At 39.9% G+C, this 24,631-nt stretch overlaps 2 protein-coding genes across 4 annotated transcripts in view; both read left to right on the top strand.

Moving 5' to 3' along the window:
* agbl4 (ATP/GTP binding protein like 4) overlaps positions 1 to 24,631 on the top strand; it is a 269,553-nt gene that overhangs the window by 195,990 nt on the left and 48,932 nt on the right. The gene's annotated exons all lie outside the window — the stretch shown is intronic.
* Positions 2,231 to 11,108, top strand: bend5 (BEN domain containing 5). Of its 3 annotated transcripts, XM_022737912.1 has the most exons (7): positions 2,231 to 2,300; positions 2,424 to 2,482; positions 3,619 to 3,749; positions 4,690 to 5,173; positions 6,590 to 6,738; positions 10,096 to 10,309; positions 10,547 to 11,108. In XM_022737912.1, the coding sequence occupies exons 3-7, from the start codon at positions 3,648 to 3,650 to the stop codon at positions 10,741 to 10,743; spliced, it is 1,146 nt and encodes a 381-aa protein (XP_022593633.1). In that variant the 5' UTR covers positions 2,231 to 2,300; positions 2,424 to 2,482; positions 3,619 to 3,647; the 3' UTR covers positions 10,744 to 11,108. The 3 variants fall into 3 exon arrangements, with proteins under 3 accessions (XP_022593633.1, XP_022593625.1, XP_022593641.1); XM_022737904.1 differs by having other exon boundaries at positions 2,256 to 2,482; XM_022737920.1 differs by lacking the exons at positions 2,231 to 2,300; positions 3,619 to 3,749 and having other exon boundaries at positions 2,463 to 2,482.

The following is a 24,631-nucleotide window of genomic DNA, read 5'->3' as shown; positions in this document are numbered from 1 at the left end:
GTGTTAAATCTTAAATACACTTTTTAAACCAAAAATATACTACAGTATACAGTATACCCTCATCGCATATGTATGTAGTATATTACTGATCATTTGTGAGACAATCAAACTTTATAATAACTACTGACATTGATGGAGCAGGAGCCAATCACCCTTACAGTTCATATATGAAATTGTACACTTTCTATGTATTACATGAAACACATACACAAAACGGTGTGTTCATTCAAGCAATGTGACCTGGTTGAGGCTGAACAAGAGAGTCCAGCAGTGCAGTGGAGCCACATAGCATGAAATAATTACAGCGAGGAAGCAGGAGTACATGGGTTAAGCTGTCAGACTTTTTGGAGCTTGGAAATAGTTCTGACAGAAGCTGACGTGGTGTAATGTGTATAAAAAGACTGCAACTGTAAGGATATTCATTTGTAAAAGAAATGTGTCTACAAAAAGTTCTAAAGATTGTGCTATCAGGAATAATATGATGCACTGTGTAATGACAACAATATGTAAATGGAAATAGCACAGTGATTTTACAAGAAATATACCACTTAATTGAAAGTTTGTACGAAAAAAAAAAGAAAATTTACCTTGTTTTCCTATGTTCAGAGGAATATTTTTGGGGAAACATGAAGACACATTTAGAAATGACAATAATACTGTAACATAAAATGTATTTGGATAACTCAAATTTTATTGTGTCTCTAGGCAGACTCCCATCCTTGGTGCACCTCTATGAACTCTAACTTTATGAGAAAGTTGCTGTTTAAACTTTTATTGAACTTCTCCAGGTTGCAGGAATGAATAACATCATGTGGGATTCTCAAATGAAGTGGTGTCCCCCTTTAAACCCTGGCCACTTCAAAGACAGAAAGCTCCAGAAACTGAGCAGCCTTATGTTGACAAGCTCAGCCTTGAGGACAGGAGAGCCATTGAACAGAAGCTTAGATTAACAGTAATCCTCTGTTCGACTTGTTCAGAAGCTGCTCAAATCGCGTGTCTATCACTCTCACTCCTGTTGTAGTTTGTGGAGGAGAGAAAGTAGAGATACAGGATGACCATGACTTAAATGAACCCTTACCTCTATAATATGATTTATTTTAAAATGTTAGCAAATGTAATTACTGTAAATGTATATAGATGTGTTACATTTTGACAGATCAACGTAGAAATTTGAAGCGAGCTAGTCTCCCAAATTAACAGCATAGCATCAGGATGTAACTGTTCACTTATATTGAAAACAGCCTGAAACACAGCTTCAGTAACTGAAATAAAATGACTGGCATTATGTTCTGAGAATTATTGCCACCACTCTGTTTGTTTGTTTTTAAATTGTCTTGTATACAGACTCTGGGAGCGGTCATACAGTACAGTGAACAAACATCATGGGGAAGATGGCATTTGAAACAGGCCTAATCATAACTAACTAAATGCCTGAAACTATGAAACAAAATATCAGAGAAGAAAAGGGGCTCTATATAGTTCTGCATCAGTTACTTTTCAATTACAGCAGCCCAAGCAGAACGAAATTGTTAGTGTCATTTATCGACTGTGGTGCTCTCCATTAGAGTAACAACTGAGAGAAATCCATCCTGTTGTATAACCACCTGGCTGTCTTACAATAACAAAGAGTTCATGTCTGTCAGCTGGTCTTAAGTCTTTTTGGTGTGATACAAGGAACAGATGAGAAGTGCACACCAGGAAACACATAAAAGCACAGAGACCAATGAAATCTGAAGAAGCAGGTAATCATCTCGGTGGCTTTTCTCCCTATACTTGCCTGAGACAATTCCTTAGAAGACAGCCTGAGAAGTAATGGGTGTCTAAATTGATAAGTGCAATGACCCAGAGTGACTGAAATGTCCTGCGTAATTACTTAAAGTGATGCTTAAAAAATATCTGCCATATAAATATCGTTTTGTTTTTAAATATGTTGACGTTTTTATTGCCATTTGTGTAAATCTTGTTCATTTTAAATGTTTAAAAACTGACAGAAATTAGGAAACCTTTTAATATTATAATTAACCACAGTTGAAAGTTAACATTGTGTTTCATGTTTCCGACGCAAATTAATCAAAACAGTCTTTGAATACTCATGCATTTGTCCGTCTTTTAACAATGAAGTTAATAGCATGTCTATTACTCATGCCTTAATCATCAACCCTGGTGATGTGGACCAGACAAGAGTAGCCGAGCGCAGACACCATCCCCAACCCCCCTATGTGTATATTTTTTTTTTAATACTTTGTGAGGAAAAACTGTCAACCATATCCAAAGTGCAGGACCAAAGAGAAGTAAATAATGTATGCTTTTGTTAGATTCTTTGAAGACGATATGTGCTACGCGTTACCCGTTTCGAATGTGGAAGATTTCAGACCTCTGCACAAAACAGATTTTGATAATCAGAAGGTGTATCTGGTTCACAGAACTGAAGAGAATGGCAGCGCAGGCCAGCCGTGCGAAGCACAGATCCTTGCCCTTGCAGGTAAGTTGCCCTCCTACCACATCAGATTAGCTGATTTTAATGCTGTTTTTCTCTGTCTGACCAAGTAACGTTGATGTACGCGGAACTCGGTGATGTGTCAAAGCAGATCCTTTAGTCCGATCTGTCAAGACGTGATCAGCTGGAGTCTGACACTGATAGCCACAACAACGTCCTCGGCTGTGGCTAGCTGGATATGCTAGTTAGATATGCTAAGATAAGTTTGGTAGGTAGTCATACCTCGTCGTCAGTGCTGTACAGATTTTTTGATCACGGTGTCGTGTTCCAATAGTTAACTCTCGTTTCGATAGAGAGGTGCTGCTTGTTTCGCTAAATACGTGGCATGCAATGTTAGCCAGTCACAACGGTTGTTTACAACATGTAGCTAACGCTTGCTAGCTTGGTGTGTATTCGTTCAGTGTTAGCATGTTAGCGTTGACGCGCTAGTTAACTGCGTGCAGACGCAGAGCTGTCACTACATTAAAAACACATCCGACAGCCCGTGGTTGGTGTGTTATCATATTTGTAGTGGTTTCGCAAATGTATTCAAGACGCTAGCCCGAGGGTTTTGGTGGGTTGCGGTTAGCTTGTTAGCTGGATTATTTGATGGTTTGTGTCACAGAGGGGATGCGGCGCTGCAGTCATCGCCGTGTCAGACATCCGTGCACACAACAAATAGCAACTTGTCCATCAGCAACATGTCAGCCTTATGGCTGTTTCATGACCGCGCATGTTAGTGTGAAAGTGAAATGATTTACTTTACGTTAGCTGCAGTTACATTAATGTTTGCTCACTGTCGTTTTCTATGCTCGATCTTTAACAAGCTTCATCACTAATCCCAGAATCTGAGCTGTCTGGGCTGCAGGATCGGTCCGACCTGACTAACACCGTCACAGCGTCGGTTATGTTAAAGCGCCGTATAGCCAGGACAGTTTCTACCTCTCCGTAAAGCTTATTTTTTTAAATTTAGGCTTTAGTTTAGGCTAAGGAAGTTAGTTGAACCTAGCTCCATGAAGAGACGAAACGCCCTCGGCCCGAGTAGGACAAATGAGTGAAAGAGTTCTGTAGGTACTGTCACGTTTTATAAAAACCCATGTAACTTTTTGGAAACTTCATGAGTTTCTGTCTGCATTTCACAGATACAGTAGAGGAATTTGAAGACAGTATAATGCAAAAGAAGATGAAAATTCCCAAGATGTCCATCGAGAATTCAGGAAACTCAATTGAGAACAATTTTGGAGAGGAGAGAATGCCACTCAGGCATAAAAAGGTAGGCTCATCAACATTAGACAGTAGTTGTGTTATTTTAGAGGAAAGGAGTTTGTACATTTAAATGGGCAGCTCTGGGTAAAGGACTCTTTCTCACCAGATTGTTCTTATACTGACAGTGACACCAGTATCATGCCATACAATCACACTGCCCTTGATTATGTTAAAATGAGGCTTATCTATTGATAGCACCATTGAAATACAATTTTATGATTCTATAATAACAGTTTACAATCAGCCATGTTTGTATATGTGGGTGCAAGGATTACTTTCAATAATTAAAATCACTTTCAATGATATAACAAAGTATCCCACTTAAATTAAAAAATGTTATACTTGTCAGTGAGAACCCTAAATAATTGTTCTCTTATATCAACACTGTGTAAGTATGGATGCATGTGTGACTGCAAGTCTCTTGTTGATGTATATACATCAATATTCTTATATTTAAATATTTCTATTAATGATTCAATGTCACATTTCCATAAACTTGGATGACACCCAAAATCCCCCACGCTATTTTTACCATATGCTGGATTAACACAAATTCAGCACTCTGGACAGCTGCCCTTTCACAGACAAATCCTCTGAGCGGCTCATCAAGAAACTCTGTGACTCCTCTCCTCCCAGTTCCTACTGAGATCCACATAGTTGAAGCAAACTGTTTGCAGTCTGACTGTCATGTAATTTTTAGGTTGATGTGTGGTTTTTACATCTGTTCTACCTTGAAAGTGTTGGATGGAATCACATTGAGTCAGATATCTAGTGCACTTTGTTACTGATGCAGCAAAGAGATTTGCAAAATTCCGTAACACATTTTATTTGGCGCCCCTCCACACATGGTAAATTTTTATCATGTTCATATACTCAACTTTCTAGTTATTACAATTTAAATTACATTTCACCAGCCTATCCATTTTCTAATTTGATTGTTTCCTCAGGCCCTGTCTCAGGACCATGGACGCCCCCTTTCCAACTCCTCCAAGAGCCTGGCAGCAGTAGTGGCTCGCCTGGAGAGAAATGCAGCCAGCTCCTGTATGGAGGGCGAAGAGGACCTGGATGAGGACCGGCTGGCTGAGGAGGGAGAGGATGCAGAAGATGAAGATGAAGATATGGAGGCAGAGCATCAGCAACATCATCACCAGCAGCAGCAGCAGCAACAGCATTTGGAGGTGGATACGGATTGTGTGTCTGAGGTAGCCGCAGCTGTGGTTCCTAGAGTCTTGTACGAGGAGCTGGTTCACAGCTACAGGCAACAGGAGGAGGAGATGAGGAGGCTGCAACAGGAGTTGGAGAGAACCCGCAGGCAGCTGGTACAGCAGGCCAAGAAGCTGAAGGAATATGGCAGTTTGCTGACAGAAGTCAAAGAACTGAGGGACTTCAACAGGAGGCTGCAAGATGTACTTCTTATGAGATTAGGCAGCGGTGAGAGACCAAGAGCATGCATATCAACAAACAAACCACTGAGTTTGATAGTAACCTTAAACCCTATCAGTCACTTTTAGAAAATGTCCCAGTCTATCAAAATCAAATCAGTGGGTATGTCGTCTAAGTATGAATACATCTGTAGTAGTAAAACTGCAATCCAAAGACACAGTACATTTAATCTCAGAAAGTCAGTCTTGGACTGTAACATCTGTGCACCCAAGAATTGCCTGCTACAGTAAGAGGAGGTGGGAAGTGTGTGGACACATTATAATCAGTGTCAACTCTATGTCCTAAACAGTGCAGTGATTTTTATAGTTGAGAAAACAAAGTGATCCAAAGTCCATTCAGTAACTCTTCTGCTGCTTTTGAATACATCACATGATCTTCATTGTAGATGCACACATTTTCATTTTAAGGATTTCTTGCCCGTTTCCACTCATGCGCTGAGATTCAAAGTTTATTCTTGTCCTTGGAAACGTAGATACACAGTTTTAAGTGGAACTACACCAAAGTTGCATTTAGATGCTCCACTTAGTGTGGCTAACATTTGCATTTGGATGAGTGGACTAGTGATTTGAGTGACCACACAAGGTTGTGGGTTCAGTCCTCTAGTATGATCTAAGAATTGATTCAGTTAGAAATGCTCGTTAAGACACTTCCTCTGAATAGGGGTGAAATGCTTAGCAGTCTGTAGTTTCTGTAGATGTGAAAATGACAATTACAAAAAAGAAAGTTTTAACAGTTCATAGATGCACAACACTGAGTTAATAATCCATCGTGTCCAATAGATAGGCAGTAAATTCTATACAGGAAGTTGAATAAAAGGAACCATAGTTGTAAGTGTGATTAAAAGTGGTGTCATTGCAGTGCACAGCAGGGTACAAACACAAGCTTTGCCAGATGCTGGTGTTAACCTCAGCCCCACTGTAGATCTGGACAGAGGCGCCTGGCTACTGGCTAGACCATCTAATGGACAGGCTAAAGATTAGAGCACCCCGGGGTGCTGTCGGGTAGGGGATGGAGTGCTCTGACCGATATTAAAACTCATCAGCGACATTGGAGCTTAGTGTGGCCAGCCACCAAGCCAGCTTAGTTACTGGGCTAAAATAACCGTTTGCCTTGAGGCACATGCCTGGGCCCAAGGCAGGAAGCAAGGAAATGAGCAGGTAGACGCTGCTCCAGGGATAAAGACCCCAAAACTGGTACAGGTACTGTAGATTAAGATGAAACTGGCTGTCTACAGCTGACACAGTGTCCAGTGTTATTAGAGTCTGCTGTGGTTTTAGTGTCATCCTCTATTGGTTTGTAAAGTTGACTAGCAGTTGATGGATGGCCTTTGACCTCAGCTCAACTTAAAGTGTGGACTTGTTGCTTGTATCTTTGTAATATCAAATGTCTCGTTTGTATTTCCAGAGCCTATGCATGACAATGGTACTCAGACAATCAAAGCTGAAGTGGTTGAACCCATTGTTGATGCCCAGGAGACATGCAGAGAAGAAGCCAACACCAGTTCCAGCTACTCACCCTCACCTCGAACAGTATACACCTGCAATGATGGAAAGGTCAGTCTCACCAGACTAAGAGACACTTCAGTTAGATTTTCATGATCCCCTCCAGCTGGCGTGTGATTTCCACCTTTTCAGCTGCTTTGTTTTGTTTTTCATAGTCAGATCACATGTCTATTTATCTGCTACCAAGCCCTCCATGTGGTCTTTGTGATGTTCCCTGTCTGTTCTCATCTCCTTCATCTTTTTTTTTTGACGTGTATTCTTGAAGGCAAAATCATTCATCCGAATGTAAACAAAAGTGTAGCCGCAGTGCTTAAATTCAAAACACAGGAATGAAAGATGCCATCAGTCAAATGTTGATTGACAAGCCTTTAACATAGTTCAACAGACAACAAATTAATCTGATGTTGTCTGATGCTGTTCAAGGCTTGTAAGTGATGTTCAATCTTTCAGTAGTTAAACAGGACTGTATTTTCAATTTTCAAAATATCTTAAATGCTTAATTCTTATTAGGGATGGGGATTGATAAAATTTTACTGATACCAATGCCATTTGATTCTGCTTATCTTAGTTTTGGCAATACAATGTATATGTAAGCCTATAGGTTTATAGGCTGCATCAGGCCCATTCAAAAAGACTTCCCCAGATTTCCATTTAGAAATGTTCAAATGGCTTGGTTGAATACATGATGGTTATTATTTTCAGTATGCCCAGCTAATCAACATTTTAAATTCAGTATTTAATGAATAGTCAATGCCAATCCATCTTGCGTTAGTCCAAAGTTGTAACTAAACTTTTACTGAGAGACTAGATCATCATTGTCTTGTTTCAAAATGATTCGATCCGTCTATTGTCTGGACTGGTCCCCACAGAGGTTGCTGCTGGAAAGCAAGGGTTTCATTTAGTGCATGCAAATATGGATGGAGTTTATGAATGCCATTGCCCATTGGTGTTTACAAGAATAACAAATAGGTGTATTTCACTCTCACTTTTATCAACACAAAGTCACAGAACAGCCCTGGAAGTGGCTGGTAAGCAAGACAGTCAGAGCAAGAAATGTACTGCCCAGCTCAGTTAGAGAGACAGACAGACTAGAGAAAGATGCACTGCAAGCTGACACTTAACCTGAGCCTACTGTTATTTGCTGACATCGAACTTGGAGAGGACAGTTTACCTGATTGGCAATTCACTCTCATGATGTTTTTTCTCTTTTCGTGACCAGGATACTTCCTCTTCATCCTCTCTGCAAAGTTGTAAACATTGACAACCACTTCAACACACGGGGGAGGTGGGGTCCTTGTATAATTTGCAGAGCCCATACACAACTTGCGTAGTGAGCATATAGGCCTGCACAGCTCTGAAATTGATAAACTGGGGGGTATACCAGTCCGATGGTTCGGACAATTTGGAACTAGTTCTCAACTGGATCCGTTTCTCAATTCCAGTCCAGTAGTTTTCATTTAGATGTCCTCCTCTTCAGTTATATATTTCAATATATGTGTAATTTATATGGTCAAATATCACATCACCCTTTGAGAGTCCTAAACCCTCCAGTTCTGTCTCTCTGTAAATCTGGCTCTCTGCCTGTGGGTGACCGTGGGAAGTAGACTGATTTTGTAGGAAATGCTGTTTTTCCTCGTAACACCCATGAACCTGGGAACATGCCGTCATAGCTGATCAGTCCTTTCCCCCTGGCTGCCCTACCCTAGCAGGTAAACAAGGTTGAGAAGATTATTATTGTTCCTGCAAGCCCAGCCAACATCATCAGTGTTTATTAGCCTGTTAGGGTTCTTTACTCCCCCCACTGCTGTAACTCAACTGGCGTCCTGTCTCTGATGACAGGGGGGGAATTGGTACTACAAGCTCTGGGGCCTGCAGCCACTTCAAGCGTGAAGAACACTTGCAAATTAGAACTCTCCTACATCAGGGACCCCATATTAATTATTTGCACGAGAGGAATTTAAAGTGACTGACAGGTTAGCCCTAGTGAGAGCGCAAGAGGGGGAAGAGGTAGAAAAAGAGGACGAGAGATGGAGAGAGAGATAAACGAGAGCAACAGGGAGGGAGGATGAAAACAATCTTGTCTAACTTGAGGGCAGTAAAAAGCTTGTCTGCTGGCCGGGGGCCTAAAGCACATTAGCTGCACAGGGAAAAGCCTTTTGGATGCTAGCCTAAAGACTTTACAGTGATAAGAGAGCAGAGAAGGGAAAGGGAGTCACATATGCCCCCTGCTGCATTAGCTCACCTAGAAGACCAGGGCAGTCTGCCTAGGCTGGCAATCGGCTTGGAGTGTTTGGTGCAGGCTTATGCAACATGCAGCGACATTGTGTAGAGAGCTACAGGGTAAGTTCATAGTGGAGGTAATCCAGGCTACAAGCAGCCAGTGGCCTGAGCTTATTTATGTATCCTAGTTGGTGAGAGTGGTGCTTCTTGGGATTTGCAATTTGGTCTAAGCGGGAGCTCGTTAAGATGTGTTCTTCCACGACTCTCTATGATCTGCCTTGTCCATTTAGGGTTTTACACCCACATGGAGCATTGCAGATTGGGGAAACCGGATTGGGATCCAACAGCACCCAACACAAATCTCCTAGGCAAAGTGGGTGGTCAGCATCGTCACAGAGGGATAAAATGTAGAATTGAGTTTGACATGTAAATGTGTTGTTCTCCAGTAAAAACCAATGCCTCTAAATATGGTACCAAGTAATACATTTTTAAATTAATACAATACGTTTAGTTTGTTTCTCTCACTTCTTCTGTACTTCTCTCTTGTTCGCTGATTTTGGACTGCTTTCGTGGTCATACATTTTGTTACATACAATTTGCTTAAGCATCAATGGCATTAAATGAAATTGTTACCCCCACTCCAAATCTGATCAACCGCACTGAAGTCTGATATTCTAGCATCTGTTCTAACAACATTATCTAGCAGAGAACCGAGGATAAGATCCATATTTTTGTCCACTTTCATTTCCAAATCTCTCATGGGTTTTTACATTTTTAATTTAATTTAATTTAATTTAATTATTTATTTACTTGCTGTTTTATTTTAAAGACATTTATTTAAGCTCTTTGGTGTTTAAATTGCTTATTAATTAAACAGGTGTGTAACTGTAATAGCATTACATTTCAAAAACGTAAATGTCTTATTTTCCAACATTGATGGGGCAGACAGCTCTTCAGTGGGTGACAATGGTTGGAAATTCAGCTTGAACCAACAAGAGGGGAGTAGATGAGGCTGTCCCATGCAGAGTATTGCTTTGTGTGCTTAAATGTATCAACATTTTTTTTTTAACTGAACTGATCATAGACCCCTTTCAATTTTTCTGGATAAATATTTTTATCTTTAGCAGACTGCAGATTTTTTTTTAAATATGGTGCTCATGGTTTTGTTTACACCTCTCCTCTCCGCAGGTACACCTCGGTGGTGGAATTTGGGTAGAGGAGGAGAAGTGGCACCAGCTGCAGCGAACCCAGGGAGACTCCAAGTTCACAAAGAACCTAGCTGTAATGATCTGGGGTACAGAAACCCTCAAAAACCGTAGTGTCACAGGAGTGGCCACCAAAAAGAAGAAAGATGCCCTACCCAAACCTCCACTGTCGCCCAGCAAGCTGAAAATCGTCAGAGGTAAGATCCTTACTTCAGGTTTAAACCCATAAAATCAAAATAGAGAGACAGATGAATCCATGTTCTGAATGACCTCATGTAAGATGAGTTGGAAAACATCAGGTACAGAACAAATGATTTTCTTTGCTCATATTGCCTTTCAATCATTGAAATATATTCATTAGACACCAGACAAAGATAAGATCAGCAATATCTAATTCAGTGTAGTCTGACTGCTAACATTCACTCCTTCCCCAGAGTGTCTCTACGACAGAGTGTCTCAAGAAACAGCCGACAGTGCAGAGATTACACAGAGATTATCCAAAGTGAACAAATACATTTGTGAAAAGATAATGGACATCAACAAGTCCATCAAGAACGAGGAGCGGCGGGAGTCCAAGCTGCTCATCAGACAGACAGTCAAGATGGAGAACTTCACCTACGATGGCATGTAGTGATCAACTGTTGTCACACCAGCGCCTTCTGCCCCCCTGTGGTCCGCAGGATGTTTAGGGGACTTGATATGAGTGGTTGGGGGATGTTTGTCACAGTTTCAGGAGCAGTTGTATTCCTTTGACACATTGGATTGGTTATTATGTGAAATGTTAAAACAAATAGTACCCTTCCCAGCTCCCTACAGAACAACCATCAGCTTCCTCAGTGCCCAGTTTCCTCATTGGCTGACAGACAGCTTTACCCACCAGACAGAGGCTGACTTGAGCTCACGTGAACTACTTTGATATGAGCTGGTATGAGTGTTTTTATAAGCTTTACAGTGGAATTGGTACAGAGACATGGTTTATTGAGGTGTGTGCATTTGTGTCAAAGGAGAGATTAGATGTGATTGTTAAATTAATTTATTGTTCTGTGTCAGAACATAATTTTGAGTCATTAAACTTTTAAAAAGTAAGAGGTTATTTCCCTAGACAAAGTCTTCTGATGCTATAAAGATGATGATGCTAGCTTGCATTAGATCTTAGATGTGTGGACTGTTGGATGTTTTGGTGACTACCCAATTACCGCCGTTTCTTGGTGTTTGCTGTTTGTACTTCCTGCATAGAATGAGACATCAGTGTCTCGAATGCACAAGTCTTAATTGGTACCAGCGATATTGCATTTTGCAACAGATTCTGTTGCTCCAAGAGATTAACTATGAGTGTGTGTTCCCCCTTAACTGTAGGTCAATCACAACACATCGTTTTATTAAAAAGAGGGCTTACTGGGTTTAGTGGGTGGTATGACTCTAATGTAGAGTCTATTGAGTGCTGTATTTGTTATGTTATATATGTTCACCTTTTAGTTATGAACCTTTGCCATCACTGAGAGATCACGAGGAAAGGTTTTGATGGCATATTTGTTTGTTACTCTTAATCTAACATGTCACTTTCAGACAATTTGACTGTTGAGTTGTAGTGGTACAGGCATGTTAATGCCTAGAAAGGCCTTAAATGGATTTGGCAATCACCAGGGACTGGTGTGCCCCTGGGTTTTGTAGTAAGCTGTGATTGTAAATGTATAGTAAGCTGAAGTGATGAAGCTTCACCTGCACTTTGCTGTGAGAATGTAAGAGGTGGCTTGGTACTATTTTCTGTGTGATTCACACCATCAAATTGAGCTGAGCCGGGCTACTTTAACCCCCCCCCCCTTAAAAGATGCTGGGCTGCACAGGACAACGTGGGGAAGAAAATCAGGGCGCAGCTCTGCACGGTTCAGATCATCTTCATGTTGAAGCAGTGTTAGCTGTGGGTAAAGCTGTCTGAAAAACTGTTGTGCTGTTGAAGTTGTCTGGGCCTGCTGAACCCTATAATAACCCCCTCTTTTTTAAGCCATGCCACTGGGGAACAAAGTAAGGTCGCTCCAGTGACAGCTTCCTCTGAGCTATGCCATCAGAACTTTGAAAACTGTCCTCTTTGTCTTGTATGTTTTTTTTAATGTTTTTTTTCTCTGCAGTTGTTTTATTGTTTTGATCCAAAATGGTTTGTGTGGCTGTCTGCAGGCTGGAACCTAAATGCTGCAGATTGAAATCTCAACTGTGACCTAGCTGTGGCTAACTGTGAATCTGCTGCAGAGCTGCCTATCAAGCCTTTCTCCTCTCCACACTCTAGGTTCCTGTTTGTTGGTTGGTTTATTTCTCTCTATCATTTTGTCTGTCTTGGTTTTTTGTTATTTCAAAAGTTCAGATCAGCCTTTTCAGCTATCTTATGTTTTGGAGATATTTTAGTGTACATAAAACACATCTTTTTATTTTTTCCACCGAACATGGATATTTCAGTTTCTAGTCATGTTACATGTTACAGTTTTAAAGGTTCTGGTCAAGTTTTGGTTTAATTACTAATTAATGTTGTAATTCCGTGTTACCTGAAAATTTCTTGTTTCTTTTTACACTTCTGTATTTTTGTTTGTTTCATAATAATGGTTGGCTTTAAGCTTGATATTGTAGATCAGTGAAATCTACAAATGAAAAAGATTTCTCCCTTTCTTAGCCAAAGTGATCTCTGTGGAACAAGAGAGACAAGACTTTTCCTTAACATAATATTTTGACAGAGCCCATACATCAAGCTACATTCACAACGTGATATTTGATAAGCCTCACTTAGAGTCTACCTTCTAATTACTTGCCACAGTAAGATGAAAATCTGTATTGTTGAACCATTGTACTCCAGCAATTGAGAAGCAGTAGTTAGATCGACACAAATCATTTACATTGAATGCACTTTAAACTTCTGGGCAATTTCTTCAATCTTAAAGAAATGTATTTGTGGTATTCGTCCTTTTTTAAATGTCTATATAGATTAAGGCCTAACAATCATTGTATATCATGAAGCACCTTAGAACATTTTGGTTTATTGTTTTTTTTTTTTTTTCCTTAGGGCAAGAATTAGTTTGTTTTTGTCAGTCAGATGTGCCCCTGACACAGCAATGCTCCACAACAAGCTTGATAGATTTTAATACTTCGAAAATGAATATTTGAATCTTTGGAGAGTCATTTGGAGTGCTTAGAAAACCAGATTTCCACAAGTCAATTTATGTGGAAAGTGGATTCTATATCTCCATCATGGCCTCATGAACAATATATGGCTTACTTCACAAACTGACAAACAAAAGTCAACAACTGTTCTGTCAACTTGCTTGTTTTTCAAGCCCAAAACATGATTCACCAATCTAAAGATATTTACCTATGAAATGTGCAAGATGACTGGAATATGTGCTTTAACTTGATGTGTCAAGATGCTGGTTATGTATAGATATGACTTATATAGAGAAAATGTGTATTTTTTTCAAATGAGTGGTAATTGTAAGCCAAAGTATTGAATGCTGAGATCAAGGTAAAGAAGGGGGATGATGCTGACTAATGAATCAGCAGGTTTGCACAAAAAATGGCCCATGCAAAGTTAACAGAGCTTAGTGAATCTTAAGCCACCAAAAAGGTGACTAAAAAATGTCCCTTTTTTAGTGTCCTTTAGTTTTTTGTTTTGTTTTTCCCTGTACAAAGCAACATGTGAGGTTTACGTGCGCTAGCATGTATTTAAAATACATGCAATTTAAAAGAAAGAAAAGATTTCTGCTGTGCAAAGCAACCTTGCTGAAATTCTGACACATTGTCGTGTGTTGTGTTTGTGTTTGTTTCTTTGTTGTTTGATGCCAAAAGGGGGTGTGGTTTCAAAGGCTGGTTTCCTAGAGCGTGATTAAGCCTAATCCTTTAACTGAAACCATCTTTAGTGGATGAAAGCTGTATGGAAGTACTGTTTTTAACCCAAATTTGGCTTAATCTGTGCTGGCAAAGCCAATCTCTATCAAATGAACGAGTCACTTGCAGAGAAGCAGTTTGGGATTTAGCAGCATAATAGTAACATACACGAATACATAGCCTGGCAGAGCCATTAATGGATACTGTAGGTTAGTTTGGGTCTGTTACAACACCAGACCTTCTAGTACTCTCACTGTCACACTCAAGTAGCGATAGGGAGGAAATGTAACTTCGCTCGCTCTGTGATCCTCTTCTTGTGCCACCTCTAGGTCATTACTTTCCTGACATTTATATGGATTGGATTTAAAAATGCACATGTATCAAGATAATAGCAAATCCTGTCCTCCTTGCTTGGTGTTTTGACGTATGTTGTGAATACCCGTCAAAACTTCAGAAGTGAGGGAGCTTTATGTTGCTTTTTGACAGTTTGATTGGGAAAAAGAGATCAGTTTCTAGCTTCACTTTGTGGAACAAGATAAATGGCTTCATCTCACAGTTTTTGCAACTAAGTGTACACAAGATACATTACTATTTGAGCCTCAGATACAATGTCAGACTTACTTCAAAATGAGACAAATGGGAGGAACACATTGTTAGGCCTATATTTTTCTTAAGGTATCAGTAACTTTGTATACAATCCACAAACCGGTTCTACTTCATCTAACTTCACCGTCCTACCTCATTGTTACTCTGGTGTTTGTTTGTCAGTGACTGTAAACTATGTGTGTATATTAAAAAAAATCTATAGGAAAAGGTATACCTGGTTACTCTCAATATGTATAGCATATAAAACTTGTAAAACACCTCAGTACACAAATATCATTCTTAGGAGAAATCAGTTTTATTACCTGCTTAAAGATGCTGCTGTAAAGGGGTGTCTGCGTGAGGGGTCGTCTCTGAATATATATATCTACGCTCTTTGCTATGTTGTGCAGTTGATCAGTGGTTGTGTTCTGTCTCTGTATTGCATTCTGAGATTTTTACTGGTTGACGGTGCTACCAGCAAACAGTTCAAAAACTGATCTATTGGACCTCAAATGGTGCTGTTTTTCTATGTTTTTATCCTCATACAACTATGTTTTATTCAGGTGTGTCAACCGCCACTATCCCCTCAGCTAATCAAATTTTAAGCCAAAATATTTCGCAAAACTGATAACCCTGCTATTACTGTATCAACTATATGCTATCCATCCAAATATTGTAGATAGTGATTATATCCTCAGCTGTGAGTTTCAGAAGTACCTCAGAACTTGCTGATTTCCAATGGATGCATCTGCTTCTAGGACCTGTTGTCTACCAATATCACATTGTTGCAGTGTATTTTCAGAAATATGCATTTTTAATGGTTAGATCAGGTTACACTATAAATAGTACATGGATATTAGCCCACACTCAGATGACCGTTTAAATCTAAAGGATACCACTGTTCACTGGTTGCATGCCAGGTTGTCATAAAGGAAATCTCAGTTGGACTGTGTAGTGTATGTTACAGTAGAAAAGGTCCTCGGCTTAAGAAAAAGAAAAGAAAAATTTCTTTCTTTTTTTTCCTTTTTTTTTTTTCTTTGTTCAGTCCAGTTTGTTTTACAGAAGACGGATTCCATTGGTAGTTCTAGTGTATGGTGGGAAAACTGAAGTTTATTACAAGTAATTTTGGGAATATACAAACTAGTGCCCCGTCTGGTTGAAAATGAAATTTGTCAAAAATATGGAAATCATTGAGAGTCCTCAGGGTACATTCACAAAGACTGTTGGGGAGTTTCAGCCTGTCGGTTTCTGAATGATTAATTTTATCTAGTTACCATTTTAATCTGTGATTCCCCGGTTGTATCTCTTTGTCTCTCACTGTTGTTAAAATAATTTAAATGTACTTTTCTGTGTTAAAAATATGAATTTATATATGAATCTAGCAATTTGTGCATGATTGACTTACTGTGAGCTAGAGTCATAGATACGGCACCATACAATGTCTAGACTTGGCTTAATTATACAAAAAAGTGCATTATACTTTCTTTTACCCTGTGCAGTGATACCAATGGAATCTTTTCTGCGCCAAAGTGTTTGCAGTATGTTGAATTTTCGGGGGGGGGGGGGGGGGGGTTCTCTACCTGTATGTATGTATGTATGTATTTGTTTTCCTGTGTTTTTTACTCTGATCATGTCTGTGAACATGAATTGTTGCTGGAGAATTCCTCTCTACTGTGAGCAGTGTGTGTTCAAATACACAAAAATTGGTTTAATGGAAGCACTTAAGCCATTCATTGGACTGTTTCATAATGGTTCAATTGTAAGCTTTGCTCTGGTCCAGGGAACTGACCCACAGAGTTTTGTGTGTAATTGAATTCCTATGCAGGTGTTGAGTAGTAATCACCTGGTACCACATCACTATTGGGTGGAGGGACAGCCAGGGAGAGAGATGACTGGAGAGTGTTCAAACCTTTGAATGTGTCTGCACAGCCTTGAGATTGAGTCAAAGGGGACAATGGCGAAATGACAAATCTGTACACAACTATTACATTTTCACACTCATGGAATTGAACTAAACTGAGCTCTACAGGGCTGCTTGGGTATATACCTGTCTGTAATAGTTGTAACTGCATTGCAATGATCATTAGGGAAAGACAGGGTTATTACTGTATGGAGTATTTCCAGCTGGTATGATAATGTGAAAAGAATTTAAAGACTATTGCAGTAAAAACTCCCTCAACCTACTTCAGCCTCCCAAAGGCACAACCCTACATTTACAGAAAATGTTATAAGTATATGCGATAGAGAGTGTACATGTCTTTGCTAAACCGGCCACACCTCTGCTATGCGAGCAACTCTTTGACGCTTAGCATCCTGTTCTGTGTTTTCTCTTGCTGCATTCAGGAACACCTGTCTAATGTATAGATAAACGGAAATAAATCCAGACTTTTATTCTATCAGCACAAACCTCTTGTTGTCTTTTCTATCATTTCTTGACTTGTGTTCTCTCTACAAGATAAGATTTATGTTGGAAACTGAAAGCCACAGTTAAAACCATACTGGGCCTGTCTTTATTTTTAATCACTTTTCAAAGTGGATGATGTTGCCTCTGCCTGCCATTTGTCTTGGAAAAGTTCTGAGATGTTGAAATTTGTGGACCCAGCGGATACAATCACATAGAAATTGTATCAAGAATCAAGAATGTTTTTTTTGTTTTTTTTGGCATTTATTGTGCTGCTTTCTTAACAGAAGAGTTCGACATTTTGTTAAATGAGAAGATTAATACCCTTCTTATGTCTTTATGGTGAATTGAAGCTATAGCAAGCACCCGGTTAGCTCTGTCTAAATGTAACAAAATCCAAATACAAGCACTTCTGAACCTTGCTAGTTAACATGTTCTATATTGTTTGTACAATCCATGTAAAAACAGAGTGAGAAAGCAGTGAGTTAACAGGGGAGTTGGGTGCCAGTTTTTTTTTTTTTTTTAACTCCCTGGAGTTCCTAACTCTGCTAGGCTAACTCTGCAACTGGCTCTAACTCTGTAACCCAAAATGTCAAACTATTGCTTCAGTTGTACCACTCGCATCAAAGGAATTCCTGAACTAACCGAGGCGGGCAGCAACTTTTTCGATCAAATTTCTGACAAATCAGTGTTGCCATACCCTATTGTTCGCTGTAATGAGACATTTTTGGAAATGACAGGGGGCTCTGAGTGAGTAGTAACTTCATTTCCAAAGGTGGTATTTTCACCTCAATCTGTATATTTTTAAACCATCAAATCAGGGTTATATCTAGCCAATAACTTGGAGCACAAACCTGCTTCGAGCTTTAAAGGTGTTGTTTTTACGCTGGAATACCACTTAACTAATGTCAAAAGAGTTTTTATTTTCAAATTGATGGTTATACATGCTGAATGGGTTTCATTAAACCTTAACGACCCCTAGGCTAATGCAAATTTCTCAGCTCACAGTGACCTGGTACTCTTTTAATTTCAATGCAAAAATTCAAATTTGAGTTTGAGTTTGCCATACAATGGCAGAGATTTTCTTTTAAAACATGTCACCCAGGAGTCAGACAGATAAGCTCTAGTCTTATTTCTTTGACAACTCACTCCACCATATACAGATCAGTATGTAGGCTCTGTAGTTACCTTCTGTCCCTACAAAGAGTAGTCCCCAACCCTCTGGCAGTAGTTTGTCATGTTTCGGAGTACATGTTTGCGCAGCCATCTGCAGTGAAGGTAGGGGATTAAAGGTAGAGATTTCTCAATGTCACCCACAACATAACAGGATGGCGGAGACCAACAGTTCACTGTACTATATTTGTTCATTCAGTTGCCATGCTGCTGGCCTGCCTCTGTGCCACACAGCATGTCGATGATTGGCAGCGCTGTATCTAACATGTCCCATGTCCAAACCATACTGCAATATCAACTCAGCTGCATGAGAGCAAGATAAGACAGAAATGGGGTGTTGACATATCAGATTGCTTGTAAGATGACTTGTTTGGAGAGGCTTGTATCTAAAATGAGTCCCATCATTGAATGCGGGATTTGGTTGAGTCCACATTGGTAACCGATAGGAAGTGGTCACTGTGAAAGCCATTTCCTCCCCGTTTCCCTCTGAAAAGACTGAGCTCTGCTCACTGCCTCATCTCACCAGTCCTCTCCCCTGTCTGCACACTGATGCATTTCCATATATTATTGCCTCTGTAAGCAAGTGTGTCGTGTGCCCAGGCTTTTCCTACAGCCCAAGGGGACTTCTCAATATCATTATCGCTAAGGCCTGCCACATGCCTGTAATGTATTGCTGCCTGGCTTTATTGGCAGCGTGATGATTCAGTGGTGGTGATGATGGATTAGTGCTGGCTGGGTCGAGCTGGGCTGGGCTGAGCTGGTCCAGACTGGGCTGGGCTCTGCAGCCTCGCTGTCTGTCGCATAAACACTGTGTCCTCCTCGCACACTGCAGTATAGAGGGAGACATATTGCATTTATGTCACACACCCAACCTAATGAATATGGTCATTTCAGTGCTTTTATGGAGCTTCTTGGAAAATTGTACGATTCATTGTGTCCACCTTTTGCTTTTCATGCAGACATGGTGTACACAACAGCGCCGCATAATAGGTGGGGGTAATGCATTCTCTTTATGACTTTGTTACTGTTTTGAATGTGAAAAAAATAACAGCTTTTGTTGACTCCTGGATGGGGAAGTTCAGAGAGGGTGCACTTGGTGCATATGTTACCTCGGTGTAACAAGGTTTGATGCTTCCAGGATCACACACACACTGCGTTTAGAGGAAGGACACACTGTGGCATGTTTTATTACTGAATATGAAACACACTCCATATAACACAGCCACCCAGGCTGACCCTAAATTAAATGGCATGCTGGCCATGAGCTAAAAGTCCAAACCCAACACTCAGCTCTTAATGGCAGCCTTTTCTGGCTTACTGTTGTACACTGTCACACTGATCTGGCTCTAGCCTCACTGCAGAAAATAAATGGACATTAGTCTTAATGTCTTACTGCTTGCAGCAGCGACCGGCCACCATCACTGCTGCTGTCAAGGAACACTGTTTCTCACTACATCACATGGTGGCTTGGTTTTTCAGTGCACAGGAGTGTAGCATACAATGTGTATCAGTCAAGTAAACAGGATGTTCAGCATCAAATGTAAAGACATGAATGGGTTAAACAACACTATTGAAGAGTCTTTGCTCTTGGGCGATGTTTTGTCTAGTTTGTCCATCACTGACTGAAACAATTCACTGACTTTATTTCTATTTGACTCTCAGTTTGCTCATCCTGCAATATGTCTCCCCTAAAGGCAGAGGAAGCTTTCTCATTACTGTAAATAATTAGACAGTAACAAAAGAGTCGAGCTTATACGCTTCTAATTGAATCTCATTCGTACTGTTGTATGTGGAGCACTTTATTGTCTAATTTCTTAGAGATTTGTTTTAGTTTTCCATTTTAAGCAGTTCTACATAATCTACACCGCATTCATTTACAGCATGGAGCCCACATCTGTATGCAAAATAAGCAAGAAGTGTGTTCATTACATTATCTCTGTTGCCAGTATAATGATGAATCTTACAATATCTCTGCTTATATTCCCATTTCTGCAGCTATGTCTATCTGAAAAGTGACTGCAGGGTTAACAGGCAACAAAACAGCACTGTTTTATTCTTTGCTCTTCACACACATTGATGAGCTACCAGTCAACTTTACAAATTAAGGTATGTAAGGAGTAGAGAAAGTAGAGCCACTGCTCTACTTTCTCTACTCCTTACATACCTTAATTTTTTCCCACCTATAGCGTCATCCAGCTGCTTGTCCATACCTTGTCAGTTATCTGTACATATGATAAGATATGCAGACTGTAGCTGTTAAATTTCTCTCTGCTGTCAGCGGTATTCAGAGGTCCTTATCATTTTTAAGAAGCTTATTTGGCTGCTTCAACGATAAAAACGGGTAAAGTTTGGAATCCATCAGCCCCTCCTGTAAGTAGATGCAAAACTGAGCTCTCCTACACACAGATGCACACATACATACCTGTGTATGCGCACACGCACACATGCACACATGCACACATGCATACTTAAACACAGAGCTTCCAAATGGCCTCTATTAATGCAGACGGCTCCCCCAATTAACAAGATTCAAAGCTATGATGAATTTTTCATTCTCTGAACATTTAAGCTAATTATGGCCCAAATGAAGCAGGTTCCAGTGAATCACCATGGCAGGGGCTGCCGTTGGCAGCCAATGTCACTGTCACAGTGCCACTCTGCACCACCACCCTAATCACTACAGCTGCTTAATATTCATCTCCCATTGCTCCCTCGTCACCTCTCTCCTTCCTGACTCACCTCACCTCTCCTCCCATATCCTCTTTTCTTTTCTCCTCACTCTGCTTGTCTTGCTTCTTGCCCCTTTCCTCTTGTAACTTTAACTTTTCTCCTCTCTTCACTGTCCTCCAAGCACCAGTCCCTTCTCTCTCTATGTGTGTGTGTCTCTCTCTCTCTCCCTCCCTCCCTCTCTCTGTCATTTTCTCCCTCTCTCTCTGACATTCTCCCCCTCTTGCTCGGTGCCTCTCTCACCATAGATGTGTTGTTTAAAATGGAAATCAACTAATTGCGCTAATAGCATTTTAATGATAATTTAATGTAGTAAATAAAGCTTGTTACAAGCTAAGCAATTCTTTTGGATTTCAAGGGCAATCAATCTGTGTCCGATACAATCTGCTCACCTCCTTGATGATGGGTATGGGATGTCAGAAGTGTGTTTTCACTCACACAACCTACACATCTAATTACATTTATGTCAACATATATAGATACACAAATATAGGCAGAGAGATCAAATACCACCCAAGCCATGTGTTTTTAAACTATTAGTCCCTACCCTTAAAAGAAAAAGGTAAATATCATTTACTTGAAAATGCAAAGATCTGGAAACAAAAATAACATCTAACCCATCATTGATCATTTAGAACCAGCATACTGAGGTGATGGGAAGTTCTTCCCAAGTTGGAGTTATATTCTGTTTTAACTATCACAAGTGTTACAAGTTCACTTTTACATACAGTTTAGGCCTCAGAGGTCTTTGTGTTGGTCTATTGTAGTCTTAAATACGGCTCTATCGTTTCGCATTATCCCTTTTAATCATATTGTCTGTCTTGAAACAAACTTTATGCCCAGTGGTTGTTCATGTCATTTTCTTGTTTGTTTAGTTTATCTTAATCAGTTCTCCTCAAGAAATTAACATACCTGCGTTGTTTCAAATCTGCTTAGTTTTGTGAGTCAGTGTTATCCATTAAAGAGATTAGATTTACCTTGTAATCAAAGATGAATGGTTCATTTTGCATTTGGATTTCTTCTGCACATTTTTATCAACTATCCCCCCCAGACTAAACAAATTAAAAATGATGAGGAGCTTGAGCTAGAAAGAGAAAAGAATAAAGTGCTGTGAGAAAGAAAAACAATTTAATTTTTCTTCTTATGTTCTAGCAGTGGTCATTTAGCTAGCCTCTTTATTTAAATGGTAATGTGAAGCCAGCTAAACAGGCATGGCAAATCAGTCAGAGAAGAGAGGGAGACTTCAAAAAAGGCTGTGGTGTTTCAGGCCCTGGGAGTTTATCTGGGTCTTTCCTCCTGTCGTCTGACAGAGGGAGGCAGAGTGGGGAGCCGATTGAGCGACAAGGATAACTCTTCTCTGTGTTGGAGTATAATTAATTAGGTGTGATAAATTATACCATTTCTAGCAAAACCCTGACAGCATTGGCACATGCACCCTCTAACACAGACACACACACACACAAACACACACTCAAATGCATGTCTCTCTCTCTCTCTCCCTCTCTCTCCTCATCTAGACATGCTCATACACACACATATGCCTAAACCTGCATGTCAGTATTCGCATGAGATGAACTTTAGCACTCAGTTATGTGTGTACTCGAAACTGAGAGTAAGCAGCATAAAACATGGATTAACTGTCACTTTGCAATCCCGTCCAAATCCAGCAGATTATTCTTTTTAAAGAAAGTGGCGTCAATAGCTGTTAGGTGCTGACTGAGCACTCCTCAAAATGACATGTATAGTGCTTTCTACCTCTTCTACCACTCAGAACTTCATACTGTAATAAGAAACAGTGTCCTCAGCTTTGTCTGGAGGTCACAATAGTACTTATATTTTCATTTAAATTAGTGGAAGCATCGTTCAAAGATTAGTTGTTTGTTTGAGCCATTATTTGCCAGAATCAAGTAGTATTAACACAGTAGTATTGTATTGACATGAAAGGTAGATACAGCGACAACAGCGTTGTGTATCCAAATGTATGAAAATTTTATAATTTTGTTATAGAGCTAAGTGTATTACTTTTTCTCTGGTGTAAGAAGTAGACGATGGAGTCAGTTAAAATGTAAAGTTTGCTGAGTATCTTTCTACAAAAGACACTGTACTAGCCACTGGCTAGTGCTACATGCGAAAATGTCTGTGACTGAGTGATGGAGTTACACCATTGGTCAGCAGGCAGAGTGTTGGACTTTTCCCACTGGCCACTGCTCCTTCAAAATAATTTTGCACAAACATTTTCTATCATGTCATCAGGATAATTTACAGTGGATCCACAACAGTTTTCAGCTGCTGTGTTTCCTCCAATAGTAAACAGGGCCTTTATTTACCTCAATTGCTGAAGGTAAAAGGTTTGTATTTGAGGCAGGCCTTTATTTCTAATTCCCTCTGTTTGATGTGTATAATGGGTCATACTGGTATTTTAGTATGTTGCCTCGTTTTGACCTGCTCCTGATTGCCCTGTTCATGTTACTGCATTACGTGTTAATACAAACTCAACGCTTCTTGTAATTTTCAAATTAAAAGCACTCTAGCATTTCAGTGGACAGAAACCCTTTTTCTAAGTAAGTGTATTGTCTCATTTCTGGTTGCTGGCATTTTTTTTTTGTGGCAGCCCACTGTGATTTCCACTCTCGTCAGTGCCCATGTTCCTGTGACAATAGCCTATTTATTTTTATGTTGACAGTATGTTGTGCTATTGCATTTTGCAATTATTTTTCTATTAAATATTTAAATTTATAAAGTGTTTTGGCATGCCTGCCTGAGTGGCACTATCCTACTACTATGGTAGTAAAATTGGGATTTAATTATGGCATGTTAAATTTGCATTTAACCTTTTGTTGTGTATGATCACACTCCCCATTTTTCTGCATGAGATAAGGACAATGCCCATGATCTGACTGGGAAAGAAATTCTGCCTGGGCAAGTTTTCACAAATTGCACCCTGCGCACACCCATATAAAGTCCAGCCATGTAGTAGGTGCATGCCTAGGCCTGTCTACCATTTAACAGAAAATGGATGACCTAGCTACATTGAATTTTGAAATAACATATTGAAGTGCTTAATCAAAGTAAAACATGGATCAACAGAACAACTAAGGAATGCACACAGAGTTTGTGTATTGGCCTCTTGTTTCTTCACAAACAGAACTGGGCTATAACTATGAATTGGAGAGCATTAACACTGCTGTTGAGGTGCAGTAAACACAACTTTTACTTACACCATTTTTCAAGCAAAAGTGGTTATTTAAATTCAGTCAAGGATTTACCTTATTTTCTGCACATCTTCAGCTTTAACACAAAATCTTTCTACTCAGTGATTCCCACTTCACCTCCCCGAAACTGCCCACTTTAAAATGAGCAACCTTAATGTGAAAAAAAGAAATACCATCAGTGCAATGAAAAGATGGCAGTAAGCTTTACTATCTCTGATTTCTGAATTTATTTGTATCTGCAGCAAGATTCATGCGTTCTTGTTTGTCTTCAGTGATATGCTGTTAAGTATCATTATCAACTACTTGTTCTTCCTATATCTGCACTGTGCATTTCTTAACATCTTACAGCTATATGCAGTTTTGATAACTGATGGGATTCATGGCTGAAGACCAAACTGACACTTGTCTGTCCTCATCAGTGTCAACGTGGACCCCAAGTCCATGGCTTAGACACACACACGCACACACACACACACACACACACACACACACACACACACATACACACACAGAAACACGCTGCCAGCAGGTGCTCTTAATGGCCTGGTGTTAATGAG

Source organism: Seriola dumerili, unplaced genomic scaffold, assembly GCF_002260705.1.
Source record: "Seriola dumerili isolate Sdu_G_001 unplaced genomic scaffold, Sdu_1.0 BDQW01000002.1, whole genome shotgun sequence".
In the NCBI taxonomy this organism is placed as follows: domain Eukaryota; kingdom Metazoa; phylum Chordata; class Actinopteri; order Carangiformes; family Carangidae; genus Seriola; species Seriola dumerili.
The sequence above is the reverse complement of the archived record's forward strand: the minus strand, read 5'-3'. Positions and strand labels throughout refer to the sequence as shown.